The 13,557-nt window shown below is 37.7% G+C and overlaps 1 protein-coding gene across 2 annotated transcripts in view; it reads right to left on the bottom strand.

Moving 5' to 3' along the window:
- Window positions 1-13,557, bottom strand: part of ZFPM2 (zinc finger protein, FOG family member 2) — a gene marked incomplete at both ends in the record, with an annotated part of 303,859 nt that overhangs the window by 145,705 nt on the left and 144,597 nt on the right. For both annotated transcript variants that reach the window (XM_082293303.1, XM_082293304.1), the window contains one exon: window positions 12,697-12,815. In XM_082293303.1, coding sequence (XP_082149429.1) covers window positions 12,697-12,815 — 119 coding nt within the window. The remainder of the gene's footprint in view (window positions 1-12,696; window positions 12,816-13,557) is intronic.

Below are 13,557 nucleotides of genomic sequence, written 5' to 3'. Positions count from 1 at the left end.
CCAGAGCACTGAAATCTTTTTGATAATCACTGAAGATGAATGTATCAGGACAATCAGCAGCATATGGAACACAGAATGCTGCCAGATGTTAACACACTAAAATAAAGCAGAACCATCCAAATACTCTGTATCTTGTCTAAAATAATATACTCATTGACCTTAACCCTATCAAATCAGTCCCATCTTCAAGGTCAAATAAATAACAAATATTTATCTTCTGTGGAGAGGTTTACAGGCTGTACTTTCAGGATTCAGTGTTGGAAAATGCTAAGCATACCTCAGCCCTACTGCTTTGAATGGAAGTTTGGGGTGCTCAGCACCTCCTGCTAATGCTCAGTGACAGGCAAAATCAAGTCCTAAGTGCACTATTAATCACTGTTGGAAATTTTTGATCATTGTGCATTCCTTTTCATTACTTTGTATTTTTTCAAAGACTACACATGGAAACAGAAAACCACCTAGATTAAAAAATACAGACATATAACTGTGACCTCTGACACATACTTAATTTGGAAGAGACTTGTCCATGCTCTGTGTTGCCTTGAAAGAATAACTTCAACCATCTTTGTTACCCCAATAGAGATTGAAAGCGGGAATATCAAGGCAGTGTGCTACTGTAGCTCTCATGAAGTTGAATACTAGACTGCAGGGGGTCATGGCAGCAAATTCCACACCGTGAATCTCTCTTTCCCCATGCCTTGCAATTATCCTAAAGGAGATGCTGCAAGTGTAAAATGCTGCGCTCAACAGCACAGCAAAGAAGCACAGAAAACAGTGAGAATGTCATGACTGTATTTCTGAAGAGTTCAGCAGACCTCTCAGTTATAGTAGTAATAGTGGACAAACATGGTCAAGTATCTTTGGTGTGACTGACAAGAAAATGCTTATTAAAGGTCAGAAAGGCCATTTAGTCCCAAGCATGCCACTAGCCAGAGCAAGCTAATAGGTGCTACTACAAAGCCACTTAAACCCTGCAACAAGTGCTAACAATTTGGCTTGGGAGAGGGAATGCAAGGAATGTTAAGGAGTTACAACCACACCAAGTGGTCTCACATTTGTGAGGTCAAGTTTCAAAACATGTATATTATTCTTATTTTCCACTGCTGAATGTGGCGGGGTGGGGGGGAAGTGGTTTCAAAAGTAATCAGTGTATGTGCAGTCATTTACTGCACACAGGTATCATTTCTGTATGCATTCAAGAGATTTACTAGCACAGAAGCACAGAATGAGCTCTGAGGATGCTGGTGATTCCAAGAGCCTCCTTGCAAATGTTCCCATCTCCAACCCATCCTGTATTCTCTGTTTTTCAGCCTGCCTAATCGGCGTTCTGGTACCGGATAGTGGATGACTGACTAAAAATCAAGATTCAGCTTAGTCCCTGAGGCATGCTGTACCATCAGATCAAAGTGCACACACTTGGCATCCTGAAAATGCAATACTATTGCTCTCACTCTGCAAATGTGCAGCACAAAAACCGGGGACAATGATGCTTAGAAACCTGGGACAATGCTCCTTATATATTCCTTAAAAAAAGAACTACAGAAAACTTAGAAACAACATCCTAAGTAATACTGAAAGTAATGTTTTGAAAAAGCTAACTGATTTAATATTTGGCTATAATTCTAACTTTAGTTAGTAAGAAACTGGAGTGGGAAGTGAGGACATTCAGAAAAAAAAAACCTGCAGGCAATTGAGAAGGGACATGCCAAAGAAATATAGCAGCTTACTTCCTTATCTCTCAGCTAGGCCTTGTTATATTTCAATTAGATTTTGAAACCAGTATCCTATACTGGTGTGACCAACTGTCTAGCTTCCTGTAATGTCCCATCTGCCATCTTCTTCAAAAAACCAGTGTCTCATTCTGCTCCTTTTAAAGCCAATTTTGAAAGATTTTAGCTACCTGCAGGCATTTCTGGGCAGCCAAACAAGTGAAGTTGGCTCCAGACATTTCTCAGCATCAGGCTGCCAAAAGCCACAGGGTCATCTGCTCCCTTTCCTTCCCCCATGCCATGGCTCAGCTGTGCCTACACCACTCTTGTCGTCTTGGTCCAGCCTGTTCTGAAACATTCCAGCCACGGATTTACTGCAACCTCCTGAATCTCCTCCAGCTTTTCACTCTCAATATTAGGAAGCTCTTTCTTGTATCTAAACTAAATTCCCTTGCTGATACCTTGCTGAGTCTGGAAGGTTCACCTAATGCTACCCTTCATGTCATTCCATGGCTTGTGATCCAGGTGGATCCAAGAAGCAAGGGAAATCCTCCACCACAGAAGCATACAGGATTAAGACAGTGTTTTGACTTGGAGGAGGTGGATTGACCAGAGTGAGAAACAGGAATAAGGTAAAATATTGGATCCCAAAAGAAAAGAATATGATCTGGAATTTAACAAATATAAACAACAAAATCCAATATTTAATGTAATAAATGCAACTGCATCCAAGAGGGAGAAACAGTGTAAAAGTAGAGCAGTAAGACTAAAGTCCACTATACTATAAGGTTCACTGCAGAACTAAAAATTAGCAATAGTAGAACCAGGCCAGCTTAAACACAAGCAGAAAAGCAGGAACTAAGATATTTTGGATCTACTATTGTTTTCTGCATTATTGCTCTCTTTCCTTTATGCTAATTTGCCCCAGTTTTCTTCCAAAAGTGAGGACAACAGCTTGCAGGAGGGGGAGAGAGGGAAGAATCCTTCCTCACCTCCCCAGCTTCGAGGCACACCTCCCTCAGCTCCCCTAAACTTGTCTTTAATGTCCTCACACATGGCAGGAGTTCCAGTTTCTTTTTTAAAAAAGTGGCCACTCATCCCCCAGATCAGAGACTGTCATGTGAGAGAAGAGAAAGCTTCAGAGAAAAAGAAGTATTTCGGGAAATGTGAGATGCTTTTAAACAAATACATAAATTATAATTACTAACACATATAAAGCTTTTATTAAAAATAGCATCTTCTATGCATTTCAGATATCAAATCAAAGGTCAAAAACAAGATATAAAAGCTAATCTGTGACAGGAAGAATTTTAAATTATAAGACATTCTCAGAGTGAGAATAATCTACATAAACTGTGATGATATCTCATATGTTATGTAGTTTTTCCTAAATGCATCAGTAGTGTTCCGAGTGCTATCCTTCCCTTACAGTACAGAAAAGACAGTATTTTGCCTATGCAAAACTCAATTATTTCCTAAATATATTAAAAGAGCTAAAAAAACTGTATTTAATGATTCAAAAGTTGTGAAGCATTTTGTAAACTCATTAAAATGCACTAGTAAAAAGAAAGGGGGTAAAAGTTTATTAATTAATATTCACTTATTTAAGATGGGATATGATTATTACAGAATCATTTAGGTTGGAAAAGACCTCTGAGATCATCAAGTCAAATCAAGTCCTTTCCCTGATCACCACCATGTCAACTAGACCATGGCATTAAGTCATTTCTTGAACACCTCCAGGGATGGTGACTCTACCACCTCCCTGAGCAGCCCGTTCCAACGTTTAACAATCCTTTCCATGAAGAAATTCCTCCCAATGCCCAGCCTGAACCTCCCCTGGCACATCTTGAGGACATTTCCTCTTGTCCTGACACTGGTCATCTGGGAGAAGAGACTGACCCCCATCTTGCTACACCCAACGAAACAATATAAATATGAAACAATATAAAATTCAACGAGGCTATGCATATAATGTACCATGTATGGAATATCGGGACATGCAAATAAACCTATAAATAAATAACATCATCAAGTAGTGCACCAGCTGTGCAGTCCTTGCTGCAGCTTTCCCCTGCTACAGGTGGTCTGGGGCTGGTAGGGAAGGTAAGAAAAGCAAGCAATGGTGCCTCCTGTGCTCTTTGCTCTGGAGCCCTAATGGCTGGAGCTGATTGTCTTTTGAGCTTCCCTGGAGTCTGAGGAGCCTCCATTGGATTAGACTGATGAACTTGTTCTCCAGGCTTGATAAATGAGGCTCAGGACATTTATAAGCTTCACTCAGCACTGAGTTTCTCAGGCCAAGCTCTGAATTTCTTTGCCCATACTTTGGTAGTGCAAAGTAGATTTGTTGCATCTGGAAAAGGACTCATTTTGCTACTGGCCATGGGATACTTCAACATCATTAGAAAAGGAGTTTCAGCTGAACAGTGAGGAAAGTTCAGCAAAATTAAAGTATTTCAAATAAAACAGATTTTTAGGACCTAGGAACAGACAATGCCTGCTTCTGATTAGAATATGGTAATTATATATATATAATAGAATATGCTATTTTATATATTCACAATCATTTAAATTGTGTATGTATATATACATATGTACATATATATAGTTACTATATTTTTTTTATATATTTATGTTTAAATATCTGGTTTTTTATAAATTTATGTATTCACACATACTGTACTAACAATACTTACTAGAAATATTGAGAGGGTTTTTTTTATTCAAAACATTCAAACCCACACTTTCACAGAACACAGTTAATTTGGCTGGCAATGAAACAACCAGAAATAACTTTAATTTCCATCCTTCTTGAAAATTTATAGGCTACTTCTCTCAAGCAGATTCAGACAAAAGGAACTGATCTTTTGAATTTTGATCATTCCATCACACTGTATGAAAGTGATCAGCAAGCAGGCACTGTCTTAACTGAAACCACAGGTCCATTCCTTTACTTGAAGTAATTTATTTATTTATTTAAATGAAGATAGACAATAATTTAAAATATTGTTATTGTTACTATGATATGGTATCTTGCTTGTTTTATTAACAAATAAATTTTGACACCAAGATTTTCCCTACAGCATGCTTTTATTCCAAACAACTGCCCACTGTGGCATCCCCAAGTCCTATGGAAAGCATCTGCTGATGTTTTCATAATCTTATGCATTTGTATGGCCAGACAGCACATCTTGACAACATACTGGGTGCAACACAAGTGCGACCACAGTTCCGCAGGCAACAGCATGGCAGTGCTTTTTTCCACTACCAGTGTACCCTGAGGCGAGCTACCCTTGGGCAGGCACAGCTTTATGTGCAGCAGGCAAAAAAATACCCATGGCTTCCAGGACATTTTATTTTCAAATGGTCAGAGAGCACAAGCCTCCTAGCCTTTCAGTTCTGTGACCATTGTAACTACCAAATTCTTATCTTAACAATGCAAACATCTTCATAGACACAAACACCTTCATAGCCTTATGTGCCACTAAAATGATGGAGTTAGAATTTCCCATGCTTGTTCTATGAATGTGGAACTACTGAAAAAAGTGTCAACATTTTAGAGACCGAATTTTATTCCAGAATAAAAAAAGATAGTGTTAACATTTAGTGAGAAGATGACTTCCAAAACTGCTGAATATTTAAAACTGGCATTTTATATCTGCCTAGTCTATAATATATATGTTTCATAAATAAGAAGTGTCATTATAAAAAGCATGAATTGAAAAATTTTCCTCAGAGGAAAACATTTAATGTTAAATTTCACATATTAAACAGTTACAGAACTTGTGCCTCTTAGGTATTTTAGTGCAGTGAGCTACATTAATGACTTTAAATGGAGATAAATAGATTATTTTTCTTACATGAAGTTTTTAAATAAAACTACATGCCATTCTAAAATTTGTGATAAATTTAGCAAAATCTACAATTGCAAAATAAGCATCTGTGTCTTAAAGCTTGTGGTACAGTGAAGATTAGACTAGGTAGAAGACTACTAAGATTCAACAGTGTAGAAGCACAAGAATATGTTGCTACTGAAGTTTACTGCAGTGATCCTCTAATTAAACAGCTTTTCTTCTCTCTCTTTTCTCCACACCCTAAAATGCAAGAGCCTGGCACCTGGAGATAGCATCTCCTTTTACTGCTGTCTGGGAGGCCCTGGACCAAATTTTCTTGCCTTTTTTTCTGTCCCAGGTTCTTGACTTTGCCCCATCTATTCTGCGAAACCATCCCCTTGCTCTGCTCTCGGCAGCTGTCTGGCGATGTACCCCAGGGTACATTGCCACTCCCAGAAGGACCCCCTACTGAAATGAAGCTTGCCAAACTAGGACAGATAGTTCACTGAGTTTTCTCCCAGGGAACTCAGTTAGTTTAACGGGAATGATTGGTAAAGTCTACTACTTAATTACAATAGTATTAGGATAAATTCTGCTTAATGAAGATGCTCACAGCAAGCACCAAGTAACTGAATTATTTTTTAAAATCTTCCAAAATTACCAGTGACAGTTTTAAAGAAATGTTAAAGTTCTTCTGTTTTGATAAACAGGTGTCAAAATGAACCATGGGTACGTGGAGTCTCAAAAAAGGGCTATAGTTAAGGAAACAAGGTCAAAAAACAAGAGCAATTTTGTGTAAAAATTCCCTGTTGAGATTCTGGAAATAACCAAATCAGAAAAGAAGAAAAAAAAAAAAAAAAAAAAAAAGAAGAATGTAATATCAACCCTGTGTTATTTGTATGTTCTTTAAATATTTAATAACTTAAAATTAAGGCTATGGTATGGTGTGCAGCACTAATACCAGTGTACTAACAGCATTTAGACAGAAGTGTAGGATTAAGGTTCTCCTTTGTGATACTTCATCACCTATTTGAGATGTTGAAAATACTTGTGCAAGTTGGAAAAAAATGCTTTTGGATTTTTCTGAAACAGGGTGTTTATTCAGCTCCTTGCAGCATCTTCCTATCACATTATCAGCCTGGTTTAAATTTGTATAAATGTAAATAAAAGAGCAGAAATAACTTCTTAAAAAAAAAGAAAGAAGCATCTAAACTACAATTCTGTACAAAAGTTTTTTAAAAAGGTTCTTTTGTCATTGCATTCTCCTGAACTGCATGTCTATATAAATGGGAGACCACTTGGTAAAAGGTGAAGTAATGTGAGGTGATGTGTTCTCAAAGATCATTGTGGATAGCCATGTGGACATCTTGGCATATCCCAATTCTTTTAAATATTTCAGTTTGTAGGAAGTGGCCTTAAGCTGTGCCAGAGGAGGTTTACACTAGATATGAGGAAAAGTTTCTTCACTTTGGCAGGCATTGGAACAGGCTGCCCAGAGAAGTGGTGGAATCACTGTCCCTGAGGTGTTCAAAAGACATTTGAATGTGTTACATGGGGACACTATTCAGTGGTGAACATAGTGTTGCTGGGTTAACAGTTGGACTTGATGATCTTAGAGGTGTTTTCCAACCTTAGTGATTCTATGGTTCTAAGCAGCCAATCTCAGCACGTGCACAGCACATCAGCAGGTAGCTGTTGGGTGACATCAGGTGCTGTCCTAAGTGCCACAATAATAAAGTCTGCTCATGTTTGGGACCGAAGGAAGTGCTCTTAAACTAGTTCCAATTATGAAGAGCCTGACAGTAACAGTAGTAAAAATGAGAAAGAAATGCTTCTTGTCACTTGACATATTTAAAGGTATAAAAGTAGTATAACGAAGATTAGAATCAAGGCTCATTACTCAGGATACTATTTTTGGTACCTAAATATAAAAATGGCTCTCTGCTATTAAGAGCCAAATTCTCCATTTGCAGTTACATATCTAAAGACAAAATCTACCTTTTCCCTTTCTATGTTTGAATAAGAGAAACAGAAACTACAGGCTGGCTACAGCCTGACTATGGACAGACTACTGCCTCTCTGTAGCCATGCAGCACCTCCAACAAAAGTTCCCAGAAAACCCTCATGCTGCAACTCTGAAGATTAAAAGTCACTGTCCACTAGAGACATTAGGTTTCTGACCTGAAGTGACCAGCCACAGATTAGTGAGTGAATAACTTTACTGCATTTTGAACCTTGGCTCCCCAGCCCCTCACATACTACCCAGTCAAACAGCTCCAGAAGCATATCTTCCAGAGGTGTCTCTTTGGTGTTGAACCTCACAGATCCCATTAAAGAGTCCCTGCTGTGTCCCACTGCTTGCCTGGCCCAGCCCTGCACATTCTCCTCCTGTGGATTCTCTTCACAGTCACACTGAATCCTCTTTTCCTTATCAGGCTCATACAGGCCTGCCCCGCATGCTCTTCCCTGCAACAAGCAGACGACAATGGCGGGCTGGATACAGCTGATCATTGTTTTGCTTCACAAAACCCTGCCATGGGCACAGATTAACACCAAAAACTAGATGGCAGCAGCCAAGGGAGAAGGCCTCTTGGATTGCCTCCACACTACTGCTGGAGCAACCACTGTTTGACGTCTGTCGTGGGCTACGTGGTTCAGTGCTGCTTTCGTTTCCAAGGGCCTCATTCCCATCAAGCTGTCCCCTCAAACAGGGAAAATATTTACAGCTGAAAAAAGCAAGTGAACAGCTTTTTCTTAGCTAGGCTGCTAGTGCCTTGAATTTAGATCTGCTTGCACATAGCAGCTCCTCTTTCAGGGGTCCAGTCTAGAGAGGTCTTCTGCTCTTTTCACCTGCATGGTCATATTGGACTTGGCATTTGCGCAAACCCACTTTCCTGTTAAAGACAGGAATCACAAACTAGGAGTCTGATGATTCAAAATATATTTCTATGTACTTGTGGGTACCCATGAGCTACTGAATTTTCTGTGATGCAGCAAGACACCAATTTAGAGCCTTCCAAATTGTGTTGCCTTCCATTCTACAGCTGAGTTCCCACCAGCTGAAGACAGCCAGTAGTATTGTTCAACATCTTCAAAGGTCTGTATGTCTAAACAGCAAGATTATATTAAATGTCAAAGAGAATCTGGAAACATGTAGACGTGTACATTTTCTAGGCTGGAAAAGATATTCCTATGCATTTAATTTTCTTGGGACTATCCAACTATTATGGAACAGTGGATGGAAAGTGAAAGTAGTGTAAGGAAATGGAAGGCAATAACCTCTATACCCAATTGTGCTGACAAACTATGCATGCAGCTGAGAGCAGAGGAATTTCAGCAGTTTGGCAAAATTACAGGAATAAAAGCATCTAAATAGGAGATCTATCACTCTAAATATAACAAAAGTATCTAAATAGGTATCTACAAATATTTAAGAATGATCTAAGAAGTTCTTAAGGTGAAATGGAAGTAAAACTTAAATGCCTAGACAAGTTTTAAGATCTGAGACTCACTTGCTAAAAACAGTGTCTTAAAATTTTCTGCTGGCTGCATGCAGATTGTTTCACCAACAGTAACAGTAACAATAGCATACATTATTTCATAATGTAATTGTATGTAATTCACGGGTATTGGCTAAACTCTTAGATGAGAAAATGACTTTATTAGTCATTGAGCTATTTCAAGTCTACCTTTAGTTTGAGTATTCTTCAGTCCTGATGGGGACCTTGCTCTACCGTATTTTCCAACAGTGCTGCAACACTGCTGATGATACCAACACCTGCTATTCCTATTGCAATTGTGAACAGCATTAAAATAATTTTTGTTCAAGGTACCCAACCACTCTGAGATGTGTACTGCTAACATACTTCAAGACAGAAACTTCAAAGATCTAAAATGTAATTGACATCTGGCACGGTGACTCAATTAAGTACTGTGCTGAATTAATTAACTTTCTCCATCTCATGAGCCAACAGCAGCAAGACTGTATTCAGCAACGCAGCACTGCTGGAAACAAGAAGCACTTCAACAGGATATTACACGTACAGGCTGTACTCAGTGCAGAGTGCAAGAGGAATAAGTAAGCTCTAACTCTTACAGCATGGATGAATCCTGTGAGGCACTGTCACATCGCTAACACTAAACAGTACAGTCAGGTGAGATACTTGTAGTCAGCCACAAACATATTTCCCAATAAAGACAGCAGCTGCAAAAATTGTGATATTTACTCACCTGAGGGTCCCTGAATTTTTCTTTCCTTTCCTCTCTATACAAAAAAAAATCCACATTAAAACTCTTTTCCAAAAATTGGATGTTTATAGCAGCGGAATGTTTAAGGTTCTCATTCAGAAAAGAACTAAACCTCTTTTCAGCTGCTCATGTGAAAGTTTGACTGAATTGTAGGGATGTAAGTCTCTACCCAAATGAGCTTTCCAAAACAGATATAAATAACCTAAGTAAAGAATCCCAACTCCCCAATGAACAACAGAGAACATGTACAATAGTGAGATAAGTAATCAAATGTGTCAAAAAAACACAAAAAAACCCAGAATCATTCCTAGAAAAGATAAAAGAGAACCATGTAGAAGCTGATGCTGAGGTTTTGTTGCTTTAACAGCAAATTATAGTTGCATTAAAAGGTTTATATTTCTTCACAAAGAATTTTAAAGTAACAAATGTAGGATTACAGGAAGCATATGATATTTGGGAAAAAGAAAAAATAGAATCACAGAATAATTCAGGTCTGGAGGTCATCCAGTCCAAAGTCCTGCTCAAAGCATGGCAAACTTCAAAGTCAGATCCAACCCTGAAGTTAAATCAGATTGCTCAAGATGACACCTAGTTCAGTTTCGACTTTTTTAAAGGAGGGAGTTGCACAGGGGACAAAACAATATTTCTGAGGACTAAAGTTCTGTTTACAGGAAATTTTTCTGATTTCCAAATGTGTTTATATTTGTAGGCAAAACAAAAGTAAAATCTTTCATGTGTTAGTAAAAATAGACTTTATGATTTTTAATTTGACAATAAACAAAGTATCTTTCCAGTTTAGTGAGAAAAAAAGTCCTGAAGGTTTTCATTGCACGTTTCTCTGAACTACATTGAAAAAGCTGTTCCATCCCATTACAATCAACAAATTAAAAGTCAGTTCTGCACACTGCTCAATTACGAGTTCATTAAAGCCCGACTATCTTAGCTAAATGCTTTTGATACAGCAAAAGTAATATTTTCCCAAATTTAAAATAACAGACCTTAAAACATACCTGTACTATCAAAGGAGAAGCAAGGGGCTGCTAGGCTTGTGGTTAATCTATGGCTCCATCAAAAGAAACCCAAAGATACAATATGATTGGCTGCCAACATGTTGCAAATGCATCCTAAGAATATCTGATAAAGATTAATTTTGTAGTGAAGGGACAATCAATATCATCTCTGATATTTAAACATTATCTTCATGTTGTATATACCTGATGGAGTGGTACAAGCAGACAAAATCAAGCTAGAATTTCTCTAAAGTATGGATTGTGGGCTGACTTTGAACTACAACAGGACTAAGGTTTCTGTTACATGAAAGCTGATGAAAGTAGTTATAGTGGAATTTAGACAATTATTTGAATTACAGGTGCTTGTCACATATGACCTTTTATTAAAAATATTTTGAGACTATTGATAGGCCAATAATAAAATAGATAAGGAAATAAAACTTAAATGGATAGAGAAAATGGAGACAAGTGTTCAAATTTTCCAGTTTTTTCTTTCTGACAATAAGGTGTTTTGATTTTGCAGTACTTTTGAAAATCTGTTCTTTATTCAGGTGCCTGAATGTGAAATCTGACCTGGGTTGGGAATACTGAACTCTTGGAAATCTAGACGAAGTTTCCATGCTGCTTTCTGTAACGTTTCTTAGCACCATTTGATTAATAAATTATGCTAAAGAGTACAAAATATTAAGATTTTAAATGTCCACTATGTGTATACTATACTATACTATGTACTCAGAACAATGCTTCACTCAAATTTTAATATGCATACTTACAGAAAGTAACATGCATCCTATCCAGCAACCCTTAGAAAGAGAACTCCATTGTATAGGCATAGGTTCTCCAGGGAGGAGTTTTCTCCCCTTTTCTCCCATGTCCACATAACCCCTCTCTCACTCTGCCCCAGATGATACATCAGCAACTCAGTGTTCCTCACTCTCTTCAGGTCCTCCAAGAGCAGGATGATACCCAGTGCTGGTGAACACTGGGAAGCTCAGCTTCTCCCTTTACAGCACAGATGTGTGCACCCCAAATGCCTGTAACCCCCTCCTGTGAAACGGTTCCGTGTGTCTTTATGCTGAATACATTCAATGCAAAGTCTGTAATAGCAAACAGTGATCCAGCTGCAGATAATGGTTCTTCAGAAGTATCCCACAGGGCAATGCATGTTCCAAGACTGTTTAAACCCTTCTAGAGATATTAGTTGTTTCCTTCCTGATATTTTCAGAAAATTAGTCTGAACTATACACAAATAATATTGAAGCTCAGAATTAAAACCAACACAAAGATGAAATGAAGACCTAGAAATGACATGATTTTCAGTGCACTGAACTGAGATCAGCAAAGCATTACTTTTAAGTAAAATGGTCCACATACTTTCTGCAATCAGAATAAAAAATGAGGCTAATTGAGAATATATTATATAACAGGTGTCTTTTGATGCTTTTCAAAAAGCATTAATTTGATGGAAGATTTTGCTATGTTAAGTTATATTACGGCAAATTTAATTAATTTTATCCTAAAATCATGTATTTATTTATTTTTGATACCTTTCTTTAATATAAATTAAGTATTCAGTAATTAATACTATGAAAAATTCAAAAGGCCACTAAAAAAATCAGATATTACTACCAAAACACAACACCTTGGTTCAGCAAACAAGGAAGTGACATTTCCCTTCAGTAAAAGAACAAGTTAAACACTGTTAACCTGTGCTCCAAATAACTTCATGTGGATTGGTTGCCATAGATGAACAAATTGGAAAAGAGCCAGATACCACTGGCCGTTAAAGCTAACAATGCCTGTTTTCAAATGCTCCGTCTGAGGAGCAATTCAGGCTATTCCCTGAAGAATGACACACAATATAACAAAGCAAAGTGTCTCGGAGCATCTACATACCAAGGTGTTATTATTCAGATCCATCTTCCCAGTGAAAGGCCCCCATGTTGTTCCAACTGGAAGCTGCTGCCGGCTCTGAATCTTGCGCTCCCCGTCTTTCTGGACCACCTCCAACTCTCCTGCAAATAAAGAAAACAAGCAGTGTTGAGAGTACTTTCACTCATGCCTTGACAACAACCACCTCTGCCTTTGTGTTGCTTTTATACGCACAATGTTCTGAGGACCAATATAATGAGAATTAATTATGCTTGTCTGAAAAACAACTGATCTTGTCATCCTGCAAAAGAAAAACAAACCTTTTTCCCTTATAATTATATTCAAATTTGGTTTAGGAAGTCCCATTCCTTTCTTGCATCTTTTCACACACATTAGAGTTTGAAAGAAATTTTATTTAGAACAGCATTCCATAAAAGTTCTTAAGAAGAGCTGAGGAGGGGGGAAATGACAGCTGAAAAGAGAGGCTGCAGTAGCAGCCACACCTGGTGCATTAACCTCCTTGATGCATTTTGCTGCACAAGATCACATTTTGAAGCACACAGAAACTAAAAATTTGAGAGATACACCATACAGCCACAAAAAAATCACATCTCCAAGATACTACTAAAAGCATTTACTGCAATTACAAAAAGGATTTTGAACTGAGTGAGATTTTACAGGCAGTAACACTTCAGAATTAAACAAGAAATAATTTTAACTGGTAGCTTGATATTATAAGACAAAATAAGTAAAATCAATGGGGAGGCTGTATAATGATTTTTTTAGTGCATAATGATTTTTACTGCGTGATAATTTTTATTTTCTTAAAAATAAATTTTATTTTTGAAAGCAAAGACTTCAAAATTAACACTTAAAAGAAATTTT

The sequence above is a fragment of the Coloeus monedula genome, assembly GCF_965178545.1.
Source record: "Coloeus monedula genome assembly, chromosome: 1".
In the NCBI taxonomy this organism is placed as follows: Eukaryota; Metazoa; Chordata; class Aves; order Passeriformes; family Corvidae; genus Coloeus; species Coloeus monedula.
Note: the sequence above shows the minus strand (reverse complement) of the source record. Positions and strands in the feature narration are given on the sequence as shown.